The sequence below is a fragment of the Mobula hypostoma genome, chromosome 15 (assembly GCF_963921235.1).
Source record: "Mobula hypostoma chromosome 15, sMobHyp1.1, whole genome shotgun sequence".
Classification (NCBI taxonomy): domain Eukaryota; kingdom Metazoa; phylum Chordata; class Chondrichthyes; order Myliobatiformes; family Myliobatidae; genus Mobula; species Mobula hypostoma.
The window spans coordinates 1,728,617-1,742,323 of NC_086111.1; the positions used below are offsets into that span (position 1 = coordinate 1,728,617).

At 41.3% G+C, this 13,707-nt stretch overlaps 1 protein-coding gene across 2 annotated transcripts in view; it reads left to right on the forward strand.

Moving 5' to 3' along the window:
- Positions 1–12,387, forward strand: part of nisch (nischarin) — an 83,031-nt gene extending 70,644 nt beyond the window's left edge. Inside the window, exon 22 of one of the 2 annotated variants that reach the window (XM_063067586.1) lies at positions 467–12,387. In XM_063067586.1, coding sequence (XP_062923656.1) covers positions 467–1,098 — 632 coding nt within the window. In that variant the 3' untranslated portion in view covers positions 1,099–12,387. The remainder of the gene's footprint in view (positions 1–466) is intronic. The other variant, XM_063067587.1, reaches the window with a different exon arrangement.
- The last annotated feature ends 1,320 nt before the right edge of the window (positions 12,388–13,707 follow it).

Sequence of the window (13,707 nt, forward strand, 5' to 3'; positions counted from 1 at the left end):
AATTGAATATGTTCTTTTGTTTCATACATTATGCTTCAACCAAGGCACATCTTCTTATGAATCTTCCTCCTTAATACCTATTATATTGCTACAGTCATTGGTACCTCTTCCTATCATGAAAATTTAATATTGCACAATAAAATAATGACTGAAAAGTGCTGTGTGGATAGTAAGACACTGCTCAATTCAAATCTGCACTAACCTTGTGAGCAGTCTGCCTTTCAACTAAATTTGAAATGGTTAGTTGGAAGCTATAATCAGATCAAGGAGGTTAACTATAAAGACTGATTGCAAGTTTTGGGTATGGGAATGATACACAGTGGTCATTTGGATCCTATAATCAGACCGGGTTGAATGGTGGAGCAGACTTGGAGGCCGGGCAACATGTGCTTTTTTATTTGGTTTTGTTTGCAAAACATGAATATCCCAGGAATATTGTTAACATGTATGATTCTATTCTGAACAGGTCAAATGGAAAATTATGAAATTGTCCACTCCAGTCGAGTGAAATTCATTTATCCTAGTGAAGAGGAGGTTGGTGATCTGACATTTATGATAGCAGAAAATGTTCAAGACCTAAATAATCTCCAAACATCTAACATCCTCTTGTATGTTTTGGCATTTCAAGTAGAGTCTTTGGAGAATTCTTTATATTCCTGCAAGTGTTCTTTGCAGCCTAAAACGTTAATTTTGACCAGCTATGATATGCTTCTGTTTGAAGAAGATTATGTTAGTTATCCATTACCAGAATTTGCAAAAGAACCACCAAAGCGGGACAAATACCAATTAACTGATGCTAGAAGAATTCGCGATCTGGATCGAGTGCTCATGGGTTACCAGACCTATCCACAGGCCATCACTTTTGTGTTCGATGATGTACAGAATCGGGATCTCTTAAGCAGTATGATGCTTGACCATTTTGAACATCCACTTAATACCTGTTCTACAGATAGAACAAGTTACTGCAGCATCAGCGATGAAGTTCAGTGGTGTCTCTTTGTAGCCAGTCCTGAAAGTCGTGAAAGGCTGATTGCATTGCTTGCTAGACAGTGGGAAATTCTTTGTAGCAGAGAACTACCAATTGAACTTACAGGCTAAAATTGTTGCCAAGAGTGTCCAACAAACCATAAATGTTATACTGATCATGAATAATTAAATGTACAGCGCTCCTGGGGAATTTGTAAATACCATGGGAGTCATTCAAGTTGTTCCTTTGATGTCTAGGGCTTTTAGAGTTTATTTTTTACATTAACATGTAAAATAATGTGTAACATAAACTGATGCATCCTGCTACATTGTGCAATGTAAACTCTACATAAAAGGTCACTATTGCATGTTATGCTTGAATGTTTTGAAATATAAAATATAAACTTTGTATTTAATGGACAGCTCTCTAATCTGCTGCTATGATTTGAAATAAAGTTGTTGGTCTTAAATAGTTTTTAAACAAAGAGTAACCTTAAGCTTACTGCATTTTTAATATTATTACATAGTATTGCAGAATATAAAAGAACGCCTGTTTAACATGTTTAGCTTGATCTGTTCCACTTAGTATTCAGTATGATATGGTAAGTTGGATCAATGCCAGCCAGCTAGGTTGCTTTTGTTGCATGTAATGGACTAACTGTAGTGTTGTTGAGATCTAGAAGGGGACTGCTGGCTATGGACACGAAAACTACTTTGCCATTATTGTTTTAGAAAACCAAAGTATTGCTTTGCAACGCAAGTACCCTGCAGATGCACCTGCTATGTTTTGTACACTTGAAGGGCTTGATTCAATGTATTGCAACTGTAGCTTGATTGAGCTAAAAGTAGTTTCTGGTGGTAATTTGCCAAACAAGGTGCCTGACATATCATTGATGTCATCCTAAATGGATATAAATAATAGAGCAAGATAGCAGTTGACGAGGTTGTGCCTGTATCTCCTGTCATGTAGATTATTCTAGAATAGCATTATTCAGGCCAAGAACATGAACTTTTCTCTTCCTTCTCCAATACGCGTTTACTGCAGCAGGGAAAATTGTGCATATGAAAACTAGCCCAATAAATCTGTTTTGAAAGACTAGTTTCAAATAATGGAAATGAAGTTGAATGTGCTTTATTGTGGTCACTGAATAATGTAAATGGATGAAATTTGTCTAGCATTAGACTCCTCAACCCACTCTTAAAATATTGGATAACTACTGTTTCAAAGATTAAAAGCTTTATTAATGTTTCCAGAAGTTGTTTTAAGGCAGGTATGGATTTTACAAAAATTCTGGAAATATTCAGCAGAGTAAATGTTTCAAATGAATGATCTTCTATTAAAACCAGCTCAGCAAGAACTTGTGTGACACTGCTAATTAGTTTGCTTTGTAACAGAAAAAATTTGCTTTCTGCCATATCAAGGTGATAAACTTCCTTGGGTAACTTGCATTCTAGGTAAACTTGCCTGCACTTTTGAGTAGATTAGCTGGTGATTTCTCCATAAGATTGATATAGCTGTATAACTTTTTTAAAGTAGGGGGTGGGTTCAACAGATTGAAAAAGTGTGGACAAAGTAAATGGATGAAGAGCGTAGGAGGGATTACTGAAGTCTTCAGAGCAAGGGAGGCAAAAGACAGGAAACTATTATAGGCCAGTTATCCTGATTTCAGTTGTTGAGAAGATGTTGGAGTCAAGGTACTTACACACAATAAAATAGATTTCCTTAAGAAAAAATCTTGACTGACTAATCTGTTAGGATTTTTTGAGGTAGTAACGGGCAGGATAAATAAAGGAAAGTCAATGCAGGTTGTTTATAAGGATTTTCAGAATGCCTTTTGCCAAGGTACCACGCATGAGGCTGCTAAACAAGGTAAGACCCCATGGTATTACAGGAAAAATACTAGAATGTATAGAACATTGGTTAATGGGCAGAAGATAGAGTGGGAATAAAGTTGCCTTTTATTTGTTTGGCTGCAGGTGACTAGTGGTGTTCCACAGGGGTCGTCGTTGGGTCTGTAACTTTTCATGTATGTTAACGATTTGAATGATGGGTTTGTGGCCAAGTTTGCAAATGAGGCAACGATAAATGGAGGGGAATGTAGTGTTGAAAAATCAGGGAGTCTGCAGAAGGACTTGGGACAGGTTATGAGAATGGGCAAGAATTAGCAGATGGAATACAGTATAGGGAAGTGTACAGTCAAACGCTTTGGTGTAAAGGTATACTATTTTCTAAATAGTAAATTCAGAAATTGGTGTTGCAAAGGGATTTGGGGGTCCTGGTGCAATATTGCTATAAAGTTAACTTGTGAAACTTCAATCTTGCCAAATACATCCTCTGACCTCCCCTTCAATCCTTTTAATTACACAAGCATTGTTTGCTGCTTCTAGAGTTTCCACTACCTGAGTAACATTTGAAGTTCCTTCCCTTAATCTCCTTCTCTGAATTTTGCACAAATGTGATACTCATTTTTTTGGACAATATATTTGAATATAGAAGTAGGAACATACTGTACAGCACTGGAAGCTATTCTGCAAATAAAGGAAATAAAAAGTGCTTTTTTTTGTTTTCATGACAAAGTTAAAGATTTCTGATTCAAAAGGAAAAGATTATTACAATTTCATGCAAGTCCCCAATTAACTGAAGCAGGAAATAATTGGGGAGTAAAGAAAGTGGCAGATAGATTGATGTTTTCATTCACTAAAAACATCAGAAAACTTTATGATAATGAATTAATGTCTACTGTAATCGAGAAGCTCAAAGAAATGAGTAAATTAGCAGTACTGGAGAAATAATGGACCCTGATATTCCCTCATAAGCTGATGAACAGCAGCCCAGCGTTTTAAAAGAGATGACTTCAAAGATAAGTGGATGCACAGATGGTCAATTATAAATGAGACATTTTGGAAGACAGCATGACCTCACCAAGAGTCTGAGCAGGGTGGGTGGAATCCTTCATGATGTTACTGACCCTTTCTGTATATACGTCCTCCATGGTGGGTAGGCTGGTGCCAGTGATGCTTGGGCAGTTTTGACTACTTGTTACAGAGCCGCTTTGTCCATGGTGGTGCAGTTTCTGTACCGTACACTCGTACCATGTTAGGATGCCCTCTTCTGTGCATCTGTAGAATGAAATGAGTATGGATGTACATAGTCCAGCTCCCTTCAGCCTCCTTAGTAGCTTTCCTGACTCTGTAGGATGTACAGTATTCTGGGACCATGAGAAATTGAGTGAGATGTGCGGTCCCAGGGGTTTGAAACTGCTTGCAGTTTCAGCTGCTGTGCCACTGATGTAAAGGGTGGTGCAGGTTCTCCTGAAGTTGAAAACCATCTCCTTTAACTTGTTGGTATTTAGGAAGAGGTTATTTGCCCGGCACCAGGTCTCAGACTCTTCTACTGCCAAACTGTAGGTCTGCTCATCGTTGGTGGTGATGAACCCCACCACTATCATGTCATTTGAGAACTTGACAATGTGATTACTGGGGTTTTTGGCTGTGCAGTTGTGTGCACAGTGTACAGCAATGGGTTCGGCACACATCCCTGGGGGGCATCCATGTTGAGGATGATTGGGAGTTAAGAGCAGCTGTGCATCCTGACGAGGTATCTATTGGTTAGAAAGTTCCACACCCAGTTGCATGCATTATAGGTTTTCATTTTCCTGGCCCTTTTTGTCACCCATGATAATAGTGTTTACTTCTTGATCATTGTTGTTTGAATCTTTTACTTAATACAGTATATGCTTTTGTTTCTAGACTCAGGAACATCTTCAGTGAATGTGCTATCTCTAGGCCCAAGAATAAGATTTGGTGGATGAGGGAAAGGTAAAATTAGTAATTTCCACACGTCTTGTAGCACTGGTTTCCCAAGATTTCTTTTTGTGAATTTTCTCTGCTCTGCCCTTCCTTTGTGGTGGGGATTGATTTATTGGCATTTTTGCAACAGTGCTTGAGGATACAGTTGAGATGTATTGAGTTTTCCCTACAACATAAACTACTTAATACCTCACCTCTGTGCACAGCCTTCATGAGTAGATTTCCTTTCTGGTATTTGGTTGGCTACTTTTGTAATCCTTGTTTACGGATGTTTAAAAGCAATATTTTTTGATCTCTGTTGTTCCATTTTATACTTGCTCTAAATTTTCTATAATTAGATTTTCTTTCCCCCATGTTAACTACCTACTTACTTTGTTTTTTCCCTTTTGCGCCATTTTATGCCCTATCAGTTTGGATCACCACAGGAGTTCTTGCTTTAGTTTGCCTAATATTGCCATTCTGCATCATAAATAGGAACAGCCGGTGATGAGGCTTACAGGATTGAGATAGATCTGCTGGTTGAATAATGTTGCATCAACAGCCTTGCACTCAATGTCAACAAGACCAAGGAATTGATTATGTACTTCAGGAAGGAGAGGTCAGGAGAAGACACAGCAGTCCCACAGGGGTCGGTGGTAGAAAGGGTGAGCAGCTTCAAGTTCTTGAGCATCAACATCTTAGAGGATCTGTCCTGGATCTAACATGTATTGACGCAGTCACAAAGGTGGCATGCCATCGGCTCTGCTTAATTAGGAATGAGGAGATTTGATATGTCACCAAAGATTCCTGCAAAATTTGTATAGATGTACAGTGTTCTTGTCTGGTTGCATCACTACCTACTAAGGAGCCCATAATGCACAGGATCACTTGAGGCTGCAGAGGTAGACGTAGCCAATTTGTTCATGCACTCTAACCTCCCTGCCGCATCTTCAAAAGGTGGTGACTTAAGGTGGCAGCATCCGTCATTAAAGACCTTCATCATTCAGGACGTGCCCTCTGCCTGTTACTACATTTGGAGAGAAGGTACAGGAGCCTGGACACCTACTCTCAATATTTTAATAACAGCTTCTTCCCTCTGCTATCAGATTTCTGAATGGTCCATGAACACAGACTCATTATCAGTCTTTTGCACTACTAATTTATTTTGTAACTTATTTTTGTCTTGTACTTTGCAGCAGCAAAACAATAAATTTAATGACATGTGAGTGATAATAAACCTGATTCGAATTCTACCCCTTTCTGATATTATCCATACATTTTCAGTCTCCACTGCTTAAACCTGCACTCTTCCTTCTTCAGTTTCACGTTACTTCTCTCCCAAGAGTTCTCTTCTTGCCTTTCAGCTGAATTTCCAACTATGAAATTCCTTCCATGAACCCGACTGCTTTGCCTTAAGACAATAAGATATAGGAGCAGAATTAGGCCATTCAGCCCATCGAGTCTGCTATGCCATTCCATCATGGTCTTTTTTTTTGTAATTTATTTTTCATTGAATTTCATCATCAAACAAACATTTCCATAGGATGTATTTCAGATACTGTACATATATATCATGTAATCATATGCCACAAATCTCCACATAATATTTATCTGAGGTATACACTTATAGAAAGGAGAGGAAAGAAAGAACAATCAAAAGAAGACTATGTACAAAATAGGGAGTGATCTTTTTTTACAACATATTCATTGACTTGAGAGTAAAATCAGGCCTATGAGGTGTTATGTAGTTAAACCATTTTTTCCAGTATGAATACAATTGTTTCAGCTTATGATTAACAGATGCTGTTATCTTCTCCATTTTGTAAATGTCCATTGTAATTTCCATCCATACATTTAAAGTTGGGCTCTCCTGTGATGACCAGTTCCTGGTAAGGGTCTTTTTACCAGCCACCAGCAGTACATTCATTAAATATTTATCTCTTTTCAACCATTCTTGAGGTATATACCCAAAATATATGGTCTTACTCTCTAAGGGTATTTCACATTTAAAGATGTCTTGTAGGGCATTGTGTATCCCACTCCAATAGTCTTTGATAACGGGGCATTCCCAGAAAATAAGCTAATGGTTTGCATTTTGATTTCACAATTTCTCCAGCAAACAGGGGAGTTACTATCATAATGGGATTTCTGAGAGGGTGTAATAAAATATCTTATCAAGTTTTTCCACCCAAACTCCCTCCATTTCTGTGAACTGCTACACTTCCATTGATACCTCCATATTATTATCCATTCTTCGTCAGATATTATTATCCCTCCTTCCTTCTCCCATTTTGTTTTAATGTATCCATCATAGTCTTTTCAAACCACCTCGGACAAAACTTATATTTTTTACAGCCCATCTTTTCTTTGTACAAGGGAAGATATTCACAGAAATTTTAAAGTTTCTAAAAACTAATGACTCCAGAAGTATGGAAGGTTTATTCAAGTGAATCGCCGTTGCATTTTTGTAATTCTTCGGTTCTTTGCGGGAATGGGATCTGCTCTCGGGGGTCTCGCAACTAGCGCTATTTGATATGCCAAGGATGTGGCCCAGAAGACTAGTCTGCCTTCAGAGAGATGGTTTCTCATGGCTGTGAAGGCAGGCGGTCTCGAGGTCGGTGTCGCCATATGGTGTGTCGTGGAAGAAGAAAGATCAAAAGCAGCGAGCTGGCTGTGTGCCCAGAGACCCGATTTCTTTGGGCACAGAGCTCGGAAGAAGCGATACAACAGATTTTTAACCCCATAAATCAGCGAATTGTTTGTTATGTCTCCCCTCTCGCTGTGAAACAGGGACACCTTTTTCCCTTATTAGGGAGAAAGAGAGAGCCTGTGGTATGTCGAATTACTGGGTGAATGAGTAGTCTTTGGGGTACTGCAAGTCTGTGTCTTTATTGAATTGATGCTTTGCTGCACACTTGAGTGCTTGGTGGAGGGTGCCGATGCTTTTTTGCTGTGGGGGGGGGGGGTTCATTGCCTTGCTGCTGCTTATGAGTGGGTGGGGGAGATGGGGGCTTTGGGATTCTAATATTTAACTGTCATTCATTCTTTGGGGGCATGCTGTTTTTGTGGATGTTTGTGAAGAAAAATAATTTCAGGATGTATATTGTATCCATTTCTTTGACATTAAATGTACCTATTGAAACCTAATACAAGTGAAGGCATTTTACTCTAAAGAACCATGCCTAATTATGTTTTAAATACCTACAAGGTTTTCTTTCTCCTGTAAACTTTATGTACTGGCTTCTCAGATCCCATTCAAAGTTATGAGAGATTACTTTTAAATAGCTGGACTTGTACTTTGTATTGCCAGTTAAAGTTTAAATGTATTCTGATTAATTTTAGATCAAGTGAACTATTGCATTTTTGCAAGAGTGATGCTTGCTTGTTACATACACCTGTTAGGGTGCATTCTCCAGATACCTTATAAGGTAACCGTAGCCTTCATCCAGGAGCAGATGTCATCAGGTGGTTCCCAACCTTCAGAGTGTTTCAACCCTTAACCACGACACTCTCCAGTTGGTGGGCTGGCGGTGGTGGCCAAATCACTGCCCATCTGCTCCTGATTTCCAGCTTCCCTCCTCTCGCCTACTCCAAATCCAACAAGAGGCTCGTTCTGCCTCTTTCCCCCATCCTATGAGCTGCTTGTTTTTTCCTTTCGTCCAGGCCCAGATCTGCCAACAACCGCCATGCTGATTCGGCTGGCAAACCTCTGCAGCCGATCTCCACAGGGAACAACCATGCCTGCCGTCCCTTGTCTTTACATTCCTACACTAAGGGCTGATACTTCAAGGCCTTTCACTCGTGGACCTCTTCCCATCCCTCCTCCCACGGCACAGTCAGCTCAACCAGAATTATTTGCTAATAGCTGTATATGATAAAAGCAACAATAATAGAAACACAGAAAACCTACACCACAATACAGGCACTTCGGCTCACAAAACTGTGCCGAACATGTCCTTACCTTAGAAATTATCCAGGGTTACACATAGGCCTCTTTCTTAGCTCCATGTACCTGTCCAGGAGTTTCTTGAAAGACCCTATTGTATCCGCCTCCACCACAGTTGCCAGCAACCCATTCCATGCACTCACCACACTCTTCGGGGGGGGGGGGGGAAGAAAACATCCCTAACATCTCTTCTGTACCTACTTCCAAGCACCTTAAAACTATGCCCTCTCAAGCTAGCCATTTCAGCCCTGGGAAAAAGCCTCTGACTATCTACATGATCAAAGCCTCTCTTCATCTTACACATCTCTATCAGGTCACCTCTCATCCTCTGTCGCTCCAAGGAAAAAAGGCTGTGTTCACTCAACCTGTTCTCATAAGGCATGCTCCCCAATCCAGGCAACATCCTTGTAAATCTCCTCTGCACCCTTTCTATGGTTTCCACATCCTTCCTGCAGTAAGGTGACCAGAACTGAGCACAGTACTCCAAGTGGGGTCTGACCAGGGTCCTATATAGCTGCAACATTACCTCTCAGCTCCTAAGCTCAATCCCATGATTGACGAAGGCCAATGCACCGTATGTTTTCTTAACCACAGAGTCAATCTGCACTGCAGCTTTGAGTGTCCTATGGACTCGGACCCCAAGATCCCTCTGATCCTTCACACTGCCAAGAGTCTTACCATTAATACTATATTCTGCCATCATATTTGACCAAAATGAACCACCTCACAATTATCTGGGTTGAACTCCATCTGCCACTTCTCAGCTCAGTTTTGCATTCTATCAATGTCCTGCTGTAACCTCTGACAGCCCTCCACACTACCCACAACACCTCCAACCTTTGTAAATTTACTAACCCATCCCTCTACTTCCTCATCCAGGTCATTTATAAAAATCATGAAGAGAAGGGGTCCCAGAACAGATCCCTGAGGCACACCACTGGTCACCGAACTCCATGCAGAATATGACCCGTCTACAACCACTCTTTGCCTTCAGTGGGCAAGCCAGTTCTGGATCCACAAAGCAATGTCCCCTTGGATCCCATGCCTCCTTACTTTCTCAATAAGCCTTGCATGGGGTACCTTATCAAATTCCTTGCCAAAATCCATATACACTACATCTGTTGTTCTACCTTTATCAATGTGTTTAGTCACATCCTCAAAAAAAATTCAATCAGGCTCGTAAGGCATGACCTGCCTTTGACAAAGCCATGCTGACTATTCCTACTCATATTAAGCCTCTCCAAGTGTTCATAAATCCTACCTCTCAGGATCTTCATCGACTTAGCAACCACTGAAGTAAGACTCTCTGGGCTATAATTTACTGGGCTATCTCTACTCCCTTTCTTGAATAAGGGAACAACATCTGCAACCTTCCAATTCTCTGGAACCTCTCCCATCCTCATTGATGATGCAAAGAGAATCACCAGGGGCTCAGCAATCTCCTCCCTCGCTTCCCACAGTAGCCTGGGGTACATCTCATCTGGTCCCAGTGACTTATCCAACTTGATGCTTTCCAAAAGCTCCAGCACATCCTCTTTCTTAATATCTACATGCTCAAGCTTTTCAGTCCACTACAAGATGTCCCTACAATCGCCAAGATCCTTTTCCATAGTGAATACTGAAGCAAAGCATTCATTAAGTACCTCTGTTATCTCCTCTGATTCCATACACACTTTTCCACTGTCTCACTTGATTGGTCCTATTCTCTCATGTCTCATCCTCTTGCTCTTCACATACTCGTTGAATGCCTTGGAGTTTTCCTTAATCCTGCTCGGCAAGGTCTTCTCATGGCGGCTTTTGGCTCTCCTATTTTCATTCTTAAACTGCTTCCAGTTAGCCTTCTAATCTTCTACATTTCTATCATTATCTAGCTTTTTGAACCTTTCATAAACTCTTCTTGACTAGATTTACACAACAGCCTTTGTACACCATGGTTCCTGTACCCTACCATTCTTTCCCTGTTGCATTACAATGTACCTATGCAGAACTTCACGCAAATATCCCCTGAACGTTTGCCATATTTCTTCCATACATTTCCCTGAGAACATCTGTTCCCAATTTGTGCTTCCAAGTTCCTGGCTGAGCCTCGTATTTCCCCTTACTCCAATTAAATGCTTCCCTAACTTATCTGTACCTCTTCCTCTCCAATGCTATGGTAAAGGAGATAGTGATCACAATTCCATCTCCAAAATGCTCTCCCACTAAGAGACCTGACACCTGACCAGGTTCATTTCCCAATACCAGATCAAGTACAGCCTCTCCTCTTGTAGGCTTATCTACATATTGTGTCAAGAAACCTCCCTGAACACACCTAACAAACTCCACCCTGTCGGAACCCCTCACTCTAGAGAGATGCCAATTGACATTTGGGAAATTAAAGTCTCCCACCACAACAACCCTGTTGTTATTACACCTTTCCAGAATCTGTCTCCCAATCTGCTCCTCAATGTCCCTATTACTATTGGATGGTCTATTTTAAAAAAAAACAGTAGTGTTATTGACCCTTTCCTATTTCTAACTTCCACCCACAGAGACTCAGTGGACAATCCCTCCATGACTTCTTCCTTTTCTGCAGCCATGACACTATCTCTGATCAACAGTGTCACACCCCCACCTCTTTTGCCTCACTCCCTGTATTTTCTGAAACATCTAAAGCCTGGGACTCGAAGCAGCCATTCCTGCCCCTGAGCCATCCAATTCTCTGTAATGGCCACAACATCATAGGTCCAAGTACTGATCCACTCTCTAAGCTCATCCGCTTTGTTCATAATACTCCTGGAATTAAAATACACATCTTAAACCATTGGTCTGAGAGTGTCGCTTCTCCATCACCTGCCTATCCTCCCTCTCGCACTGTCTCCAAGCTTTCTCTATTTGTGAGCCAACCGCCTTTCCATAGAACCATAGAAACTACAGCACAGAAACAGGCCCTTTGGCCCTTCTTGGCTGTGCCGAACCATTTTCTGCCTAGTCCCACTGACCTGCACACGGACCATATCCCTCCATACACCTCCCATCCATGTATCTGTCCAATTTATTCTTAAATGTTAAAAAAGAACCTGCATTTATCACCTCGTCTGGCAGCTCATTCCATACTCCCACCACTCTGTGTGAAGAAGCCCCCCCTAATGTTCCCTTTAAACTTTTCCCCCTCACCCTTAACCCATGTCCTCTGGTTTTTTTCTCCCCTTACCTCAGTGGAAAAAGCCTGCTTGCATTCACTCTATCTATACCCATCATAATTTTATATACCTCTATCAAATCTCCCCTCATTCTTCTACGCTCCAGAGAATAAAGTCCTAACCTATTCAACCTTTCTCTGTAACTGAGTTTCTCAAGTCCTGGCAACATCCTTGTAAACCTTCTCTGCACTCTTTCATCCTTATTTATATCCTTCCTGTAATTTGGTGACCAAAACTGAACACAATACTCCAGATTCGGCCTCACCAATGCCTTATACAACCTCATCATAACATTCCAGCTCTTATACTCAATACTTCGATTAATAAAGGCCAATGTACCAAAAGCTCTCTTTACGACCCTATCTACCTGTGACGCCACTTTTAGGGAATTTTGTATCTGTATTGCCAGATCCCTCTGTTCCACTGCACTCCTCAGTGCCTTACCATTAACCCTGTATGTTCTACCTTGGTTTGTCCTTCCAACGTGCAATACCTCACACTTGTCAGTATTAAACTCCATCTGCCATTTTTCAGCCCATTTTTCCAGCTGGTCCAAGTCCCTCTGCAGGCTCTGAAAACCTTCCTCACTGTCTACTACATCTCCAATCTTTGTATCATCAGCAAACTTGCTGATCCAATTTACCACATTATCATCCAGATCATTGATATAGATGATAAATAACAATGGACCCAGCACTGATCCCTGTGGCACACCACCAGTCACAGGCCTCCACTCAGAGAAGCAATTCTCTATCACCACTCTCTGGCTTCTTCCATCGAGCCAATGTCTAATCCAATTTACCACCTCTCCATGTATACCTAGCGACTGAATTTTCCTAACTAACCTCTCATGCGTTTCCTTGTCAAAGGCCTTACTGAAGTCCATGTAGACAACATCCACTGCCTTCCCTTCATCCACTTTCCTGGTAACCTCCTCGAAAAACTCCCCAAACAGAATGGTCAAACATGACCTGCCACGCACAAAGCCATGTTGACTCTCCCTAATAAGCCCCTGTCTATCCAAATGCTTGTAGATTCTGTCTCTTAGTACTCCCTCCAATAACTTACCTACTACTGACGTTAAACTCACCGGCCTATAATTTCCCGGATTACTTATCGATCCTTTTTAAAACAACGGAACAACATGAGCCACTCTCCAATCCTCCGGCACTTCACCTGTAGACAGCGACATTTTAAATATTTCTGCCAGGGCCCCTGCAATTTCAACACTAGTCTCCTTCAAGGTCCGAGGGAACACTCTGTCAGGTCCCGGGGATTTATCCACTTTAATTTTCCTCAAGACAGCAAGCACCTCCTCCTTTTCAATCTGTGCAGTTTCCATGGTCTCACTACTTGATTCCCTCAATTCGATAGATTTCATGCCAGCTTCCTTAGTAAATACAGACACAAAAAACCTATTTCTCTCCATCTCTTCAGTTTGGTTCCCGCACTCCAGCAATTCTAGTTTAAACTCTCCCCAACAGCCTTAGCAAACCTCCCCACCAGGATATTTGTCCCCCTGGGATTCAAGTGCAACCTGTCCTTTTTGTGCAGGTCACTCCTACCCCAAAAGAGGTCCTAATCATCCAGAAATCTGCAACCCTGCCCTCTGCTCCAATCCCTCAGCCACGCATTCATCCTCCATCTCACTCTATTCCTATACTCACTATCATGTAGCACAGGCAGTAATCCCGAGATTACTACCTTTGTGGTCCTGCTTCTCAACTTCCTTCCTAACTCCCTGTAGTCTGCTTTCAGGACCTTCTCCCTTTTCCTGCCTATGACGTTGGTATAAATATGTACCATGACCTCTGGCTGTTCTCC